The sequence below is a fragment of the Oryctolagus cuniculus genome, chromosome 4 (genome assembly GCF_964237555.1).
Source record: "Oryctolagus cuniculus chromosome 4, mOryCun1.1, whole genome shotgun sequence".
NCBI lineage: Eukaryota > Metazoa > Chordata > Mammalia > Lagomorpha > Leporidae > Oryctolagus > Oryctolagus cuniculus.
The window spans coordinates 20,244,616-20,258,958 of NC_091435.1; the positions used below are offsets into that span (position 1 = coordinate 20,244,616).

At 44.9% G+C, this 14,343-nt stretch overlaps 1 protein-coding gene across 2 annotated transcripts in view; it reads right to left on the reverse strand.

Annotated features, from left to right (window-relative positions):
* Positions 1 to 14,032, reverse strand: part of JAM2 (junctional adhesion molecule 2) — an 84,379-nt gene extending 70,347 nt beyond the window's left edge. The window contains exon 1 of one of the 2 annotated variants that reach the window (XM_017346699.3): positions 13,465 to 14,032. In XM_017346699.3, the coding sequence (XP_017202188.2) occupies positions 13,465 to 13,531 (67 nt within the window). In that variant the 5' untranslated portion in view covers positions 13,532 to 14,032. The remainder of the gene's footprint in view (positions 1 to 13,464) is intronic. The other variant, XM_051819205.2, reaches the window with a different exon arrangement.
* Positions 14,033 to 14,343: the final 311 nt, after the last annotated feature.

Genomic DNA, 14,343 nt, shown 5'->3' on the forward strand with positions numbered 1-14,343 from the left:
AAAAAAAATGTAGCTCTTACACAGTGGATTTGCTAATGGACTTTTCTGTATAATCTGGGACCTTATGGTCCTAATTAATGACAGTGTTAGGTTTTCGGGGTTTTGTAAGGAATTTTATTTTTCTATTGGTTAGCGTGAAATAGTATATCTTAAGAAGGGGACTATTTAAAAAGAATGTACATTTCTTATACTGACCACCCTGGTTAAGGTATAGAGTTTAAGACAACAGATATTTCACATAATTCAAGCAGACTCACTGTCTTATTCTGATTGAGCTGCTATAACAAAATACCTTAGGATGGGTCATTTATAAACAACAGACATTTCTTGCTTCTTAGTCGGGAAGGTGGGAAGTCCAACATCAAGAGGCTGGCAGATCGGATGTCTGGTGAGGGCTCATCTCCCTGAGATGGGAGAGATGGCACCTCCCCTGTGTTATCAAGCTCCTTCAGGTCTCTTCTATAACGACTCCGCTCTCACGACCTAATCACCTCCCCAAAGCCTCACTTCCTAATCCCACGGCACCTCAGGTTAGGTGTCAGCATGTAATTTTGGAGGGAAACAAACCTTCAGACCCTAGCACTCATTTTAGTCTTTTTATTATCTCTTTAAATCAGCAGATCCTAAGGTGGAATGTACAAGAAACCTCAGAGGTACAGAAAGGAAATAGGAGCTCCCACTCACTGGTTCACTCTAACTGTCGCCAGTAGATGAGATTGATCTGAAACTGTGACACTGGAACACAATTCAGGCTTTCCACCTGAGTGCAGGCACCCAGGTACTTATACCAGCACTTGCTGCCTCCTAGAGACATTAGCTGGATTGCCAGCAGAGCAAGACTTCACTGCAGGCACTCCAGTATGAGATGTGGATGTCCTAACCGGTCTCTTAAAAACTGGAACAAGGGGCTGGCACTGTGGCATTGTAGGTTAAGCCTCCAGCTGCAGTACCGGCATCCCACATGGGCGCCGGTTCGTATCCGGCTGCTCCTCTTTTGATCCAGCTCTCAGCTAATGGCCTAGGAAACCAGTAGGGAAACCAGTAGAAGATGGGCCATGTCTTGGGACCTTGCACCTGCAGGGGAGACCTGGAAGAAGCTCCTGGCTCCTGGTTTCAGATCAGCCTGGGTCCAGTCTCTGCTTCTCAAATAAATAAAAAAAATGTTAAAGTAAACATGCATACTTTCAAATTATTGAGAGTTTCTGGTTCTTTGTTACTTCATCAAAGCTGACTGACACTGGTTATGATTTTTCCTGGACCTTTCCACTAGACACAGGTAGGAAATATATAGCTTTCAAAAGAAAAATAAAGTAATGAACTCATAAAAATATTTTCAATTCAAATATAACATTCTAGGACTTTTTACTTAACTTTTAAAACTTTATATATACATTTCTTTTCCCCTACACTAAAAGACTTGATTTCAATGTACATTAGTATAATCACTGATTTGTGTTATCTTGTAACCTAACAGGTTTAAAATAACAAAACAAATATTTTAAATGATTAAAGATTAAGATATATTTTCACCTATATCTCTTACTTTCAATTAAATATATATTCTCTTGTTGAATGAATAGTACATTCTTAAGATCAAACTAGAGGGGCCGGCGCTGAAGCACAGCAAGTTAAAACCCAGGCTGCAGCACTGGCATCCCATATGGGTGCCGGTTCTAGTCCCGGCTGCTCCACGTCCCGTTCAGCTCTCTGCTACGGCCTGGGAAATAGTAAAAGATGGCCCAAGTCCCTGTACCCCTGCACCCACATGGGAGACCTAGAAGAAGCTCCTGATCGGCTCAGCTCCGGCCATCACAACCATTTGGGGAGTGAACCAGCAAATGGAACATCTTTCTCTCTGTCTCTCCCTCTCACTGTCTCTAACTCTACCTCTCAAATAAATAGATAAAATCTTTTTAAAAAATCAAACTGGAATAATTTTTCACTCTGTGTGGTCATATCATTGATTTGGTAAACAGTTTGGTAAACAGTAAATTCATTTCTTTTTTTCTTTTTCTTTTCTTTTTTTGACAGGCAGAGTGGACAGTGAGAGAGAGAGACAGAGAGAAAGGTCTTCCTTTGCCGTTGGTTCACCCTCCAATGGCCGCCGTGGCCGGCGCACCGCGCTGATCCAAAGCCAGGAGCCAGGTGCTTTTCCTGGTCTCCCATGGGGTGCAGGGCCCAAGCACTTGGGCCATCCTCCACTGCACTCCTGGGCCACAGTAGAGAGCTGGCCTGGAAGAGGGCCAATGGGGACAGAATCCGGCGCCGCGACCGGGACTAGAACCCGGTGTGCCGGCGCCACGAGGTGGAGGATTAGCCTAGTGAGCCGCGGCGCCGGCCCATTTCTGTCTATGTATTTCCAGTTTTTAGAGATGCTGTTTTGGTAAAATAAAGCATTTTGAAATAAAGCATTTGCAGTTTCAGAATCAAATCTATGCAGGAGGCTAGAGGAAGACGAGCCTGTTCCATTCTGTCCGCTGTGAACAATTTTCTTTCAACCTCCCAGCACGACAGTGATCTGGCCGCTTGTTTTTCATTTACCACATGGATACTTCAGAAAGTTTATGGGAAAATGGAATTAACAGATAAGTTTACTTTGATGCAAATCATTTTAAATCCATGCACAGTTTTGTCATATTATGCATTTCCATCAACATTTTGAATGCCCAGTGTATATCTGTAGATAGCGGTACAGAGGGCTCATGTGCATTCCTTTATATGGCTACATTGTATTCTTTTGTTATTTTCTCAGACAATTCCCTAGGGATGACTATTTGATTGTTTTCAATCTCTTTTGTAAGAAACAATTTTGAAGTAACTAATACCACATAAATCGTGTCCTAGTTTTGCAAGTACAGCTTTGGAACAGACTCTCAATATTGGGGCTGATAGGTCAAAGAGCAGGTTGTTCTACACAGAGCTGAATTCCATTGCCATGACATTCTCACAGGACCCCATCAGCAATATGTGAGAGCACCTGCTTCTGGTCAGTTTTGATAATAAAGAGTATGGTGATGGCTTTTGATGACTTTTATGTTTCTGATAATCTGATACGGAAGTTATGCTCTCTTTGTGATGAGGTACTTTGCATTTCAAGAATAAGGCTTCAGGGGTAGCAGCGTATGGGTAAAGCCACAACCTGCAGTGCCAGCACCCGATATGCGTGCAGGTTTCAGTCCCAGCTGCTCCACTTCCAATCCAGATCCCTGCTAATGTGCCTGAGGAAGTAGCAGAAGACGGTCCAAGTACTTGGCCCCTGCCACTCATGTGGGAGACCTAGAAGAAGCTCCTGGCTCCTGGCTTTGGATCGGCTCAGCTCCAGCAGTTGTGGCCATTTGTGGAGTGAACCAGTGGATGGAAGCGCTCGCGCGCGCTCTCTCACTCTCTCTCTCTCTCTAACTGTTCCTTTCAAATAATCTTACGAAAAGCAATAAAAATTTTAAAAAGAATAAGGCTTCATATTTGAAGAACAATTTACATCTCTGGGAACCCTCTGGAGTTTTAAAGTTTCCTTTGATGTTTGTATTTCATGCTGCTTTTTAATTAATGTAGCATCCATAGATAAAAACTTGCAGATAATTTATGACCAACAGCTTATGTACAGGCTGACACTTCTTTTTCAAAATCTTTTGACATTTTAATCTAACAAAATGTCAACTATTTAAAACTCAGGTGTTCAGGGCAGGTGTTTCGCCTAGTCTTAAGGATGGCGGTTTGGCTGAGTACCTGGGTTCAGAGTCCAGCTCTGGCTCCTGACTCCAGCTTCCCAATAACACACACCTTAGGAGGCAGTGGCTCGAGTACCTGGGTCCTTGCCATCCACATGGTGAATCTGGACTGAGTTCCCAGCTCCTGGTTTTAGCCTGACCCAGCCTTGGCTGTTGCGTGTACTGTGGGAGTGCACCAGCAAATGAGAGACTTTGTTGGCCTGTCTCTGTCTCTTTGCTTGCAAATAAAAATTTTAGATTTTTTAAAAATTAAAAAGTAGAAGTTTTATTCCCTCCTGTCAGTGTTTTCTTATATAAAAAAACTGCTAGAAATTGCTGGAAATTCCTTCCTAAATTTTCCCATATTAGACAAAACATCACAGGGCATATGCTCTTTTTAAAAGATAGAATATGAAGATCACCACCCCAAATAAGTGTTTCTCAAACATTCCAACACCCTCAGACAGCTTTTCTGGGGGAGTAGATGAGATTCTGAGGATGTATCTATTCTTGGCATCTAACCTTGCCTAATGCTGAACGGCCTGATGATACCCTTGGATGGAGATGATGAGTCACCTGAACACAGAGGAAACTTTCTCTGTGCTAATAAGCAGGTGTCAAGATCCCACGAGAAGATGCAATGACTACTAGAAAAGAAAGGCTAGAGGAAGGGGGCTGGCATCATGGCACAAGGGGTAATGCTGCTACCTGCAAAGCTGGTATCCCATATGGGCACCGGTTCAAGTCTCGGCTGCTCCACTTCCAATCCGGCTCCCTGCTAATGGCCTGGGAAAAGCAGAACATGGCCCAAGTGTTTGGGCCCCTGCTACCCACATGGGAGACTTGGAAGAAGCTCCTGGCTCCTGGCTTCGGACTGGCCCAGCCCTGGCTATTGTGGCCACCTAGGTAGTGAATTATAGAATGGAGGATTTCTCTCTCTCTCTCCCTCGCTCCCTCCCTCCCTCCTTCCTCTTCTGTAAGTCTGATTTTCAAATAAATAAATAAATCTTAAAAGAAAAGAAAAGAAAAAGAACAGCTAGGAAAGCCATCTTTGGTTTGGAAATAAAGATCACTTTGGCTCTATCTTCTTATCTCTCTTAATACACTTTTGCCCATTACAGGAATAGTTTGTTATGATAGTTGAATGGCAAAGAGATCTGGCCATGAGAGGAAAGTTCAGAATCCCCTGTTCCCAAGAGTATTTGCACTGCATCCTTGTCCTGTTTTATGTCAGGCAACTTCTCAGGGGTGTACTTTTTGATTCATCTGTGTTTTTAATCAGTGCTTACTAATTCAAGAAGATTTTCTTTGCTTTTACAATCCAAGGAAGTGTTGGGCAATCAGCAACATTTCTTCAACTCTATAAGGCAAACTAGTCAATACATTTCCTTGTAAGTCTAGGGAGGTCATAGTTAATAAGGAGAGGAATGATTTCAAGGAATAATAAAAATAATGTATTCATTTGGTATTATTAACTTTACATGTGTCCTTGGATTTTACTATTAAAATTTTATAGAGCTAAGAAACATTTAACTCCAGGTTTCTTACTTCTATTTAACTAATTATTGAAGAACCACTGTGTGCCAGGCACCACTCTAAGTACTAAGGGCACAAAGATGTGTCTTTGGCCTTAAGAAACTCACAATCCAGAAAGATACACAGGTAAAAATTCCAACAGTCCAGTCCATCGTGCCATGGGAAAACTAAGAATATACTAAGAGCACTAGCGTCTGAGATTTGTGTTTTGTTTTAAAGATTTACTTATTTCACAGGCAGAGTTACAAAGAGAGAGGGAGGCAGAGAGAATGAGAGAGATCTCCCACCCACTGGTTCATTTCCCAAAAGGGCTGGGCCAGGACAAAGCTAGGAGCCTGGAACTCCATCGGGGTCTCCCATGTGGGTGCTGGGGCCCAAGTATTTGGGCCATCTTCCACTGTTTTCCCAGGCACCTTAGCAGGGTGCTGGATAGGAAGTGGAACAGCCAGGTCTCACTCTGACAACTCTGGTCCCCAGAAAGTCTTAGGCGATAAGGAATTTTGGAAGCAGACCTTCAAAGGAGAAAATGTATTTGGTTACATGGAGAAAAAAATTACAATAATGATGACAGGAACAACTAAAATTACAGCATGGAGAGGTTGGGAAGAAGAACCATTCAGGTAAAATGGCACACGTGTACACACAGACACACACACAGCAAGACACAAAGGAACCTGACTTGTTCTGGGACCAAAAGCATTACATGGGCCAAAACTACAATGATTCCATAACTCCGATGCGTTTCTGTAAAGTTTTATATTTTTTATGACACAGACAGCTGTGTGCTTAGGTCACTGAACAAACACGAGTGATTATTTCTTCCATGTGTCAGTTCTACTTCTGACTAGAGTCCACTCCTGTTTAAAAGTGCCTCTAGAGCATTTTTTAAGAACATAAATACCATTCTCCCCTTTCAAATATAGAGCACTTTCCCAGTAGTTCAACATGTTCCCTTTTTATTTGTGGTCATCACTTCTTCTTTGGGCTTCGTTAAAAATAGTACCCATTCGCACTTGTCTGCCCATCTTAGCTGGCACTTGTGTCTCTGTCGTCCCTGGGTTTGGTACATAAGCTCTTTTCTCTTTTGGTCTTTGAACTTCATTGGATCTGGGTTGGGATTTCCCCCTTTTCAGATCTGGTCCCTGCTTATTTTCCTCTGTGCTGTTCATCACTTTCTCTCACTGCTTACTTCGGTGGCTTCAGATAGAAGGTAGTGCCTCCTCTATTTCGACACAATAGTTCTAAAGGTTTCCATGGATGTTAAAAGTCTCGTGTATGAGATGGGGCTTTGGGATGTGGCCTCATTACTAACAAAACTCATTACTAATTTTTCTTGTAGGAAGGCATAGAACACAGATATGATCTGATCTGCTGAACATCATAGAATAGTAAATTTTGACTTTTATTTTTAACGAAGCTGTACAGGTATACTCATATATGCTGAAACTATTCAGTTTTTCAATTTTCCTGGAACTCTATGAAACTTAAGAGTGAACTACCTGTGAAGTGTCCAACAGGAGTCAGGAGCCTGAAAAGAGACTTATTTTTAAATTATAACAGTTTTGTGCTATTTGAACTTAACAAAAGCAGATATTATTTTTAGTTAAATACATAAGTAAATGCACCTAACAATTATTTACTTTTACCTTAGGTTTTGCTCATTGTAAAGTTTTAACAATGTGAAGAAAACCAAAACTAAAAAGAGCAGGTGATTTCTTTGACAAAATGAAAATAAGCAAACAAAAAAGCCCAGCAGAAAGGACAGCAGGAAACACCGTTATTTTCTCTGAGCACTGGTTGAGTATTCCTTATCTGAAATGCTTAGGAAGTGTTCTAGATTTTGGATTTTGGAATATTTGCATGTACATATGAGATATCTTGGGGACAGGACTCAAATGTTAAACATGACATTCATTGTTTTTTTTATATATATATACTCCTTATACAAATAGTCTGCAGTTAATTTTAGACAATATTATGGTGCACCTGCATTTTGACTGAGATCCATCGCAGTTGGAAGCAGTTCTGGAAATTTCTGCATGTGGTGCATGGTCAGCACTTAAAAGAGTTTTAGATTTTGTGACATTTCCAATTTTGGATTTTTGGATTAGGGATGCTCAATCTGATAGACAAATTAAGACAAATCTGTCCTAAATTGTCCCTGAGGGAAATTCTGACAAATAAAACAGAAAATCCAAAAACAAATTAAATCTGGACGTTGAATAAGAAAGAGAGAGGCAGGCAGCAGGAACGGCACAAGTGGCATGGCCCTCCTACTCATGTGGGAAACCATAGTGAACTTCGTGCTCCTGGCCGTTGTGGGCATTCAGCGCGTGAACAAGTGGATGGGAGCACCGTCTCTTGTGCTCTCCCTCTCTTTGTACAGTGGTCCCCTGCCTCCCCTTTCTGCCTCTTGAGTTAAAAACAAGCCTCAAAGAGCAATCTTCTCAAATCTCTGATTAGATTTAATTAACTACATTTCTGACGTAAAACAATTCTCTGTGGGTGTAGGTATATTTCAATAAGCCAAACAAAAGAAGCACTTATAAAAGTAATTGCCTGATTACTCCAGCAGCTTCTAACCAAACTCCCCACTATAACTCCCCACCAATTCCCTCCTACCCATTCTCTATACTTCATCCAAAGTGCTCCCTTTGAAATGTGACTGATATTCTGTATTTAAAAACCTTCACCGGCTTCTCTAGTTTTCTGTGTGTGCTATACACGTCAACACATTTAACTCTCCCTAAACCTCAAGGGGATAAGCATTCTTACTGGGATTATCACTGTTACAGATGAGCAAACTGACACACGCACAAGTTAAATAACTCATACAAGGTCATACAGCTAGTAAGCGAGCACAGACTTTAGCATCAGAATCCATGTTCTCCACCTCAAGATGCAACTTGAAATATAAGGAATAAAAAAACCACAGATCTATGTCACTATCATTTATAACATAAAGATAAAAGTTACATGGCCATGTACTGATTACACTGCTACTGTTACATATCCTTACTTTGGTTGGTATGGCAGGCAGAATAATGACTCCACAAAGATGTCCACATCCTACTCCACAGACCTTATAAGTAAGTTACTTTATAAATCAGGGTTGGGGAACCTTTTTTTCTACCAAGTGTCATTTAACTATTTATCATTCATCCCATCTGTTACGATCTGAGTTTTTGTGCCCCTCTTCTATGTTGAAGTCTCATCACCAATGTGACAGTATTAGGATATGGGGCCAGGGGAGAGTGTCTGGGTCATGAGAACACAGCCAACATGAGTGGGACTAGTCCCTTACAGAGAGGTCCCAGAGTGCCACCATATAGAGAAACGGAATACAGATATTTTCTACAAAGAAGAAAGTGCACCCTCACCAGACCTTGCATCTGCTAACAGCATTTTGATCTTTTTTTTTTTTTAGATTTATTTATTTATTTATTTGAAAGTCAGAGTTACTCAGAGAGAGAAGGAGAGGCAGAGAGAGAGACAGGTCTTCTATCTGCTGCTTCACTCTCCAGATGGCTGCAATGGCCGGAGCTGAGCCAATCTGAAGCCAGGAGCCAGGAGCTTCTTCTGGGTCTCCTACACAGGTACAGGGGCCCAAAGACTTGGGCCATCTTCTACTGCTTTCTCAGGCCACAGCAGAGAGCTGGATCAGAAGTGGAGCAGTCAGGTCTTGAACCAGCGCCCATATGGGATGATAGTGCTTCAGCCCAGGGCTTTAACCCACTGCGCCACAGTGCCGGCCCCAGCATTTTGATCTTAAGACTTGATTGCAGGGCTGGGGCTGTGGCACAGCAGGTAAAGCCTCTACCTGCAGTGCTGCCATCCCATATGGGTACCAGTTCAAGTCCTGACTGCTTGACTTGCAATCCAGCTCTCTGTTTGTGGCCTGGGAAAGCAATGAAAGATGCTCCAAGTGTTTGAGCCCCTGCACCCATGTGGGAGACCAGACGAAGCTCCTGGCTCCTGGCTTCAGATCAGCCTAGCTCCAGCCATTGTGGCTATTTGGGGAGTGAACCAGCGGATGGAAGATCTCTCTTTGTCTCTCAGTCTGTAATTCTCCCTCTCAGATAAATAAATAACTCTTAAAAACAAACAAACAAACAAAACAAAAAACTAAAACACCTGCAGGTTATTAAAAAAAAAAAAAAAAAAGCCTTGTTGCTTGCCTCCAGAACTGTGAGAAAGAAAGAACTGTCAACAAGCCACCCACTTCATGATACATTGTCCTAGCAGCCTGAATGAACATCACAAGTTATATATATTTATACCTTCTATCAGTCAGGCACTTGGCTCTGCAGTAGGCATACAGTGATGGACGAACATCAAGAAATTCCTCCCTTCACAGAGTGGGAAGGAGAAAGTACAACTTCACTAAATCAAAAAGACTAAAAAGTGTCCATATATCTGTCCATATATCAACAGGGACACTGAAATAATAGCGCAATTAACAACAAGCAATCTTCTAGACTACTACAGAACATAAAGGACGTTAACGAAAGGGAAGAAACAAAAAGGGAAGAATGGTGTAAGCCTGATATTATCCATGATAGGATCGGGTGAAAGAGTGGTGCAGTCATATTGGGGATGAATATTTATGAGTATGCACAGGTGGGTGTTGCATTGCAGCAGGTTAGGCTGACAAATGGGATAACCACATCCCATATGAGAGTGCTTGGAAGCAAGTCTCACTTCCACTTTCTTTGAAGAATGCTTTATGTTGCAGACAAACTTCTTTGAAGTAACCTGGACTTTTTTTTTTTTTTAAGATTCAAATTTATTTATTTGAAAGGCATTCGATGGTTTACTCTCCAGATGGCCACAGTGACCAGGGCTGTGCCAAGCCAAAGCCAGGAGTCTGGAGTTTCTTCTGGGTCTCCCCCATGGGTGCCAGGTGCATTCTCAGGAAGCAGTTTCATCCCTTCCACTTCTTACCCAGCTTCCTACTAAGGCTCATGTACTTGGCTGAGTTCAAGCCACTCACATGTGAAACCTGGAAGAAGTTCCACGCTCCCAGCTTCAGCCTGGCCCAGCCTTGCCTGTTGCGGGCACTTGGGGGAGTGAATGAGTAGAAGGCAGATCTCTCTTCTCTCTCTCCCTCTCTGTCACTCTGCCTTTCAAATAAATAAATAAAACTTTAAAAAGAAGAGTATGTAGTTGCAGCATAACAAATCCACTGTCTTTAGTAAATAAAATTGGATTATAACCTAAATTATAAATTATCTATGAGCCTATGTGGATACAAAAATGATAAAGTAAATATATGGGTGATGGGAGCAACACCTCTCCCACACAGAAAATTGTGAATAATGTACAAATATTCTCCACCCTATGGCAGTGGAGTGTAACTCTCTTCCTAAGGGTGGGCTGCACATAGTGGATTCCTATCAACAAGTACAGCATGGAAATGAAGAAGAAAGGATAGAAAATCCGTGGAGAAACCTGATACCCACTTTGGCGAGGTGATCAAGGTTGACCTGGTGCACAAGTCATGATTACAGTATGTGCCCTGGATAGGATGTGATGCAAGTGACACTTCAACTCTGCGATCTTCCGTCCCCCAAATCTCATACTCCATAAAGGGAAAAACAGCAGAAACGCACCAATTGAAGGATATTCTATAAAACTCTCAAGCACTACTGTTCACAAGTGTTAAAGTAGAAAAAAATAAACAAACAAACCCACAAGAAGTATGAAATCACCCCAGCGAAGAGGAGCTTGGGGAAATATGACTATGAAAAGTAATGTCCCAGGGCCAGCCCTGTGGTGCAGTGCCTTCAACTGCTGCTTGCTACGCCGGCATCCCATAAGGGTGCCAGTTCAAATCCTGAATACTCCACTTCCGGTCCAGCTTCCTGCTAATGCTCTTGGAAAAAGCAGCAGAAGATGGTCCTAGTGCTTGGATTCCTGCACCCACATGGAAAACCTGGATGAAACTCCTGGCTACGGCCTGGCCCAGCCCGGGTCGCTGTGGCCATCTGGGGAGTGAATCAGCAGATGGAAGACCTCTCTTTCTTTCTCTCTCTTGTCTCTCTCTCCTCGGTAACTCTGCTTTTCAAATAGAATAAATAAATCTTAAAAAAATAAATAAAATGCAATGTCCTGTCCTGGATAGAATCGTGCAACACTGAAGGACAAACGGTAAGAATGAATAAAGGGGCCAGCACTGTAGCGTAGTGGGTAACATCGTCACTTGCAGTGCCAGCATCACATATGGGCACCTATTTGAGGCCCGGATGCTCCACTTCCGATCCAGCTCTCTGCTATGGCCTGGGAAAGCAGTAGAAAATGGCCAAAGTCCTTGGTACCCTACACCCTCGTGGGAGACCCGGAAGAAACTCCTGGCTTCTGGCTTTGGATCGGCACAGCTCCAGCCATTACAGCCATTTGGGCAGTGAACCAGAGCATGGAAGACCTCTCTCTGCCTCTGCCTCTGCCTGTCTGTAACTCTGCCTTTCAAATAAATAAATAAATCTTTCAAAAAAAAAAAAAAAAAAAGAATGAAGAGAATATGAACACAGTGCACTCTGCTCACCTAAGTCAGCAACAGGGAAAACTGACGGTGGGTTACACAGCAACTCTCTATCCTAACTTGGAAAATTCTCTTCAAATCTATCTGTTCTAAAATTTCATTAAAAAACTTTCATAAAAAAAAAAAAAAAAAAAAAAAAGACTTTAGCAATGCCAGACCTTGGCCATCCCAGCAACAAGACAGAAAAGATCTCGGCAACATTTCCCAAGTTAATCCCCGGCACCATGGTTAGCAGGGTTATTCTACCCATTCATCCAAGCCTTTGTTTGCCTCTTAGTTGATTGTCAGCTACAATTTCAAACTTAGTGTACTGCTTCTATCTTAATGATGGGGCAGGGATCACAGGAAAATGCTTTGCTCCTTCCACAACTAAAGTCACAGGCTTTTCAGATCTGAAACGGAAGATTTTAGTGGCCACCGTAACTTCCCCAGCTTTGTTTCTATCCCTGCAGCCTGCCTCTTTGTTGCCTTTCTGCTGAGCACATCTCCCTGCGCGTTCAGCAGGACACCAATGGATGGTCAGAAACTGTTAAGGGTCTTACTGTGAAACTTGGCCTTCCCGGCCTGATTTTCTATAATATAGGTCAGCACATGGCCCTTCCCTTGGAGAACCGCGAGTCCACCCCCGCCGCAAGGGACACAGCTCACACACACGAGGACCTTGGGCTGAGCGAGATTCACTTGGGCAACCAGAGACTGAGGGGAAAAACTCAGTGTATCGTGGTATTACACACTCACCAGGAGGTCTATTTTAAGTACTGTAAGCATTACATTACCAGAATGAGCCAGGATAACTCATTTTACCAGGAAAGGCGAAAAACAAACAAACAAACAAACAGGTAAGGCAAGAAGAATGTAGGAAAAAACGAAAAAAGGAAGGGGTAGGGAGGGGACGAAAGAAAAAGGAAAATACTTCATGGCGCAAAATCTAGTAATTTCCTGCATTTTCCTAACAAGTCCACGCGAAGAAAACAAAAGGAAACGTTCCCAGGGTTTTCAATCTCGTGCGCCCAGAATCCGTGAAAATCCGGCTTATACGCGTCCCGCGGAGCGTCTGCATCTTCCTCCCAGTCGTCCCGTGGGACGTCCCTGAGGACCCCCGCCGCTGTCCGGGGTCGTGGGCCGGGACGGCGCCCCGCAGCAGCACAGGTGCAGGCGATCTAGGGAATTCCAGCTCCGCAGCCGCGCACGCCCCCGCCCCGCAGCACGAGCGCTCCGCCGACCCCGGGCACTGATGGGACCCTCACGGAGAAGCCAGGAGCACGGGGACTGCGGGAGTGGCCGGCGCCCGCCTCCCAGTGATGATGCCATGTTTCAGGGGGTTCTTAGCATCTCAGGAGTCGTTAGTGAGTTTTGCATTCGGATCACGTCCCTGTGCCTTTGAAAACTTAACCCAACTTTGCACCTGGTAGTGGGGGCCCTTAATTTTCTCAAACTAGCACTGACACAATCACACGCACTTACGAGAAGCCCAAGACCCGCCCCTCGCTTCCCACCGCCGCCGCCGCCACTACACTGCCCGCAGCCCCGGATCCCAGCCCGCGGGGTGCAAAGTCCGAGCCCCGCGTGGACCCGCAGCCCAGGGCCGCCCCGCTCCGTCCGCGCGCTCAGAGTCTGGGGTCCGGGGGGGTGGGTCAAAGCAGGACCGGGTGGGAGGATGGAGGCTCCCGAGCGACTTACAGCCCAGGACGACCACCAGGTACCGCAGCAGCAGTAGGAGAAGGCGGTGGCGGCTCCGCCTCGCCATCTTCGCGGGGCCGGAGTGGGCAGCTAGGGTCCGGCGTCTGGAGAGTGCGCGGCCAGGCGGGGGCGGGCGAGAGGGGCGGGTCTGGAGGAGACGTCAGTTTCCCCCTCCAGGGTGCCTTCTCGGCTGGCTGCCCAGAAGCTGGTCTTCCAGCCTTGGAATGGGGGGTCTGGGCCGTTCTTTTTTTGGGGGGGCGGGTGGGGTGCCAGGGGAGGGCGTGGACGCGGGACGAGGTGTCCGCGGGGTCCTAGTGAGGGGGCAGCAGGAGGCGAGCAGCGCAGGGAATGCCCTGGCCGGTCGCCCCCGCCCCGCGCCGCGCCGCCGGCATTGATCGGCTTTGTGTTGGGTCCGGCGCGGGCAGCCAGCTGTCCCCAGGGCCGGGAGCCCGGGGCGCTCGGGGAGGGGGCGGAGTGGGGAGGGGTTCCCGCCTGCCTCGCTCCAACTCCTGTCTTCCCCGCCTCTCCAGGAAACTTCTTTTGAGGTTTTTCAGCCCGGGGGTGGAGTCTTTGGAGAATTTCTGCCCAGAGCAGGAGGCGCGCGGAGGAGATGGGGTTCGTGGGCTCCGCCTTGGACTCAAGACTTAAAAAAAAAAAAAAGCTGCCTAGACTCGTGCGGGAAGTCAAGTCTCAGACTTTAGCAACAGCCTCAGCCCCTTCTCAGTGTGCGCTTTTCGGTCCTTGGAGAGCTTAGGGGTGTTTTGTGTTGCTTGCTTCTTCCTGTGCCGGAGTTGGAAGTTCCTCTATCGGTGTGAAATATTTATCATGTTGCTTTCCAGTTACATAACTGCCGCCTGTGGAGTTTTCCACATGTTAAAA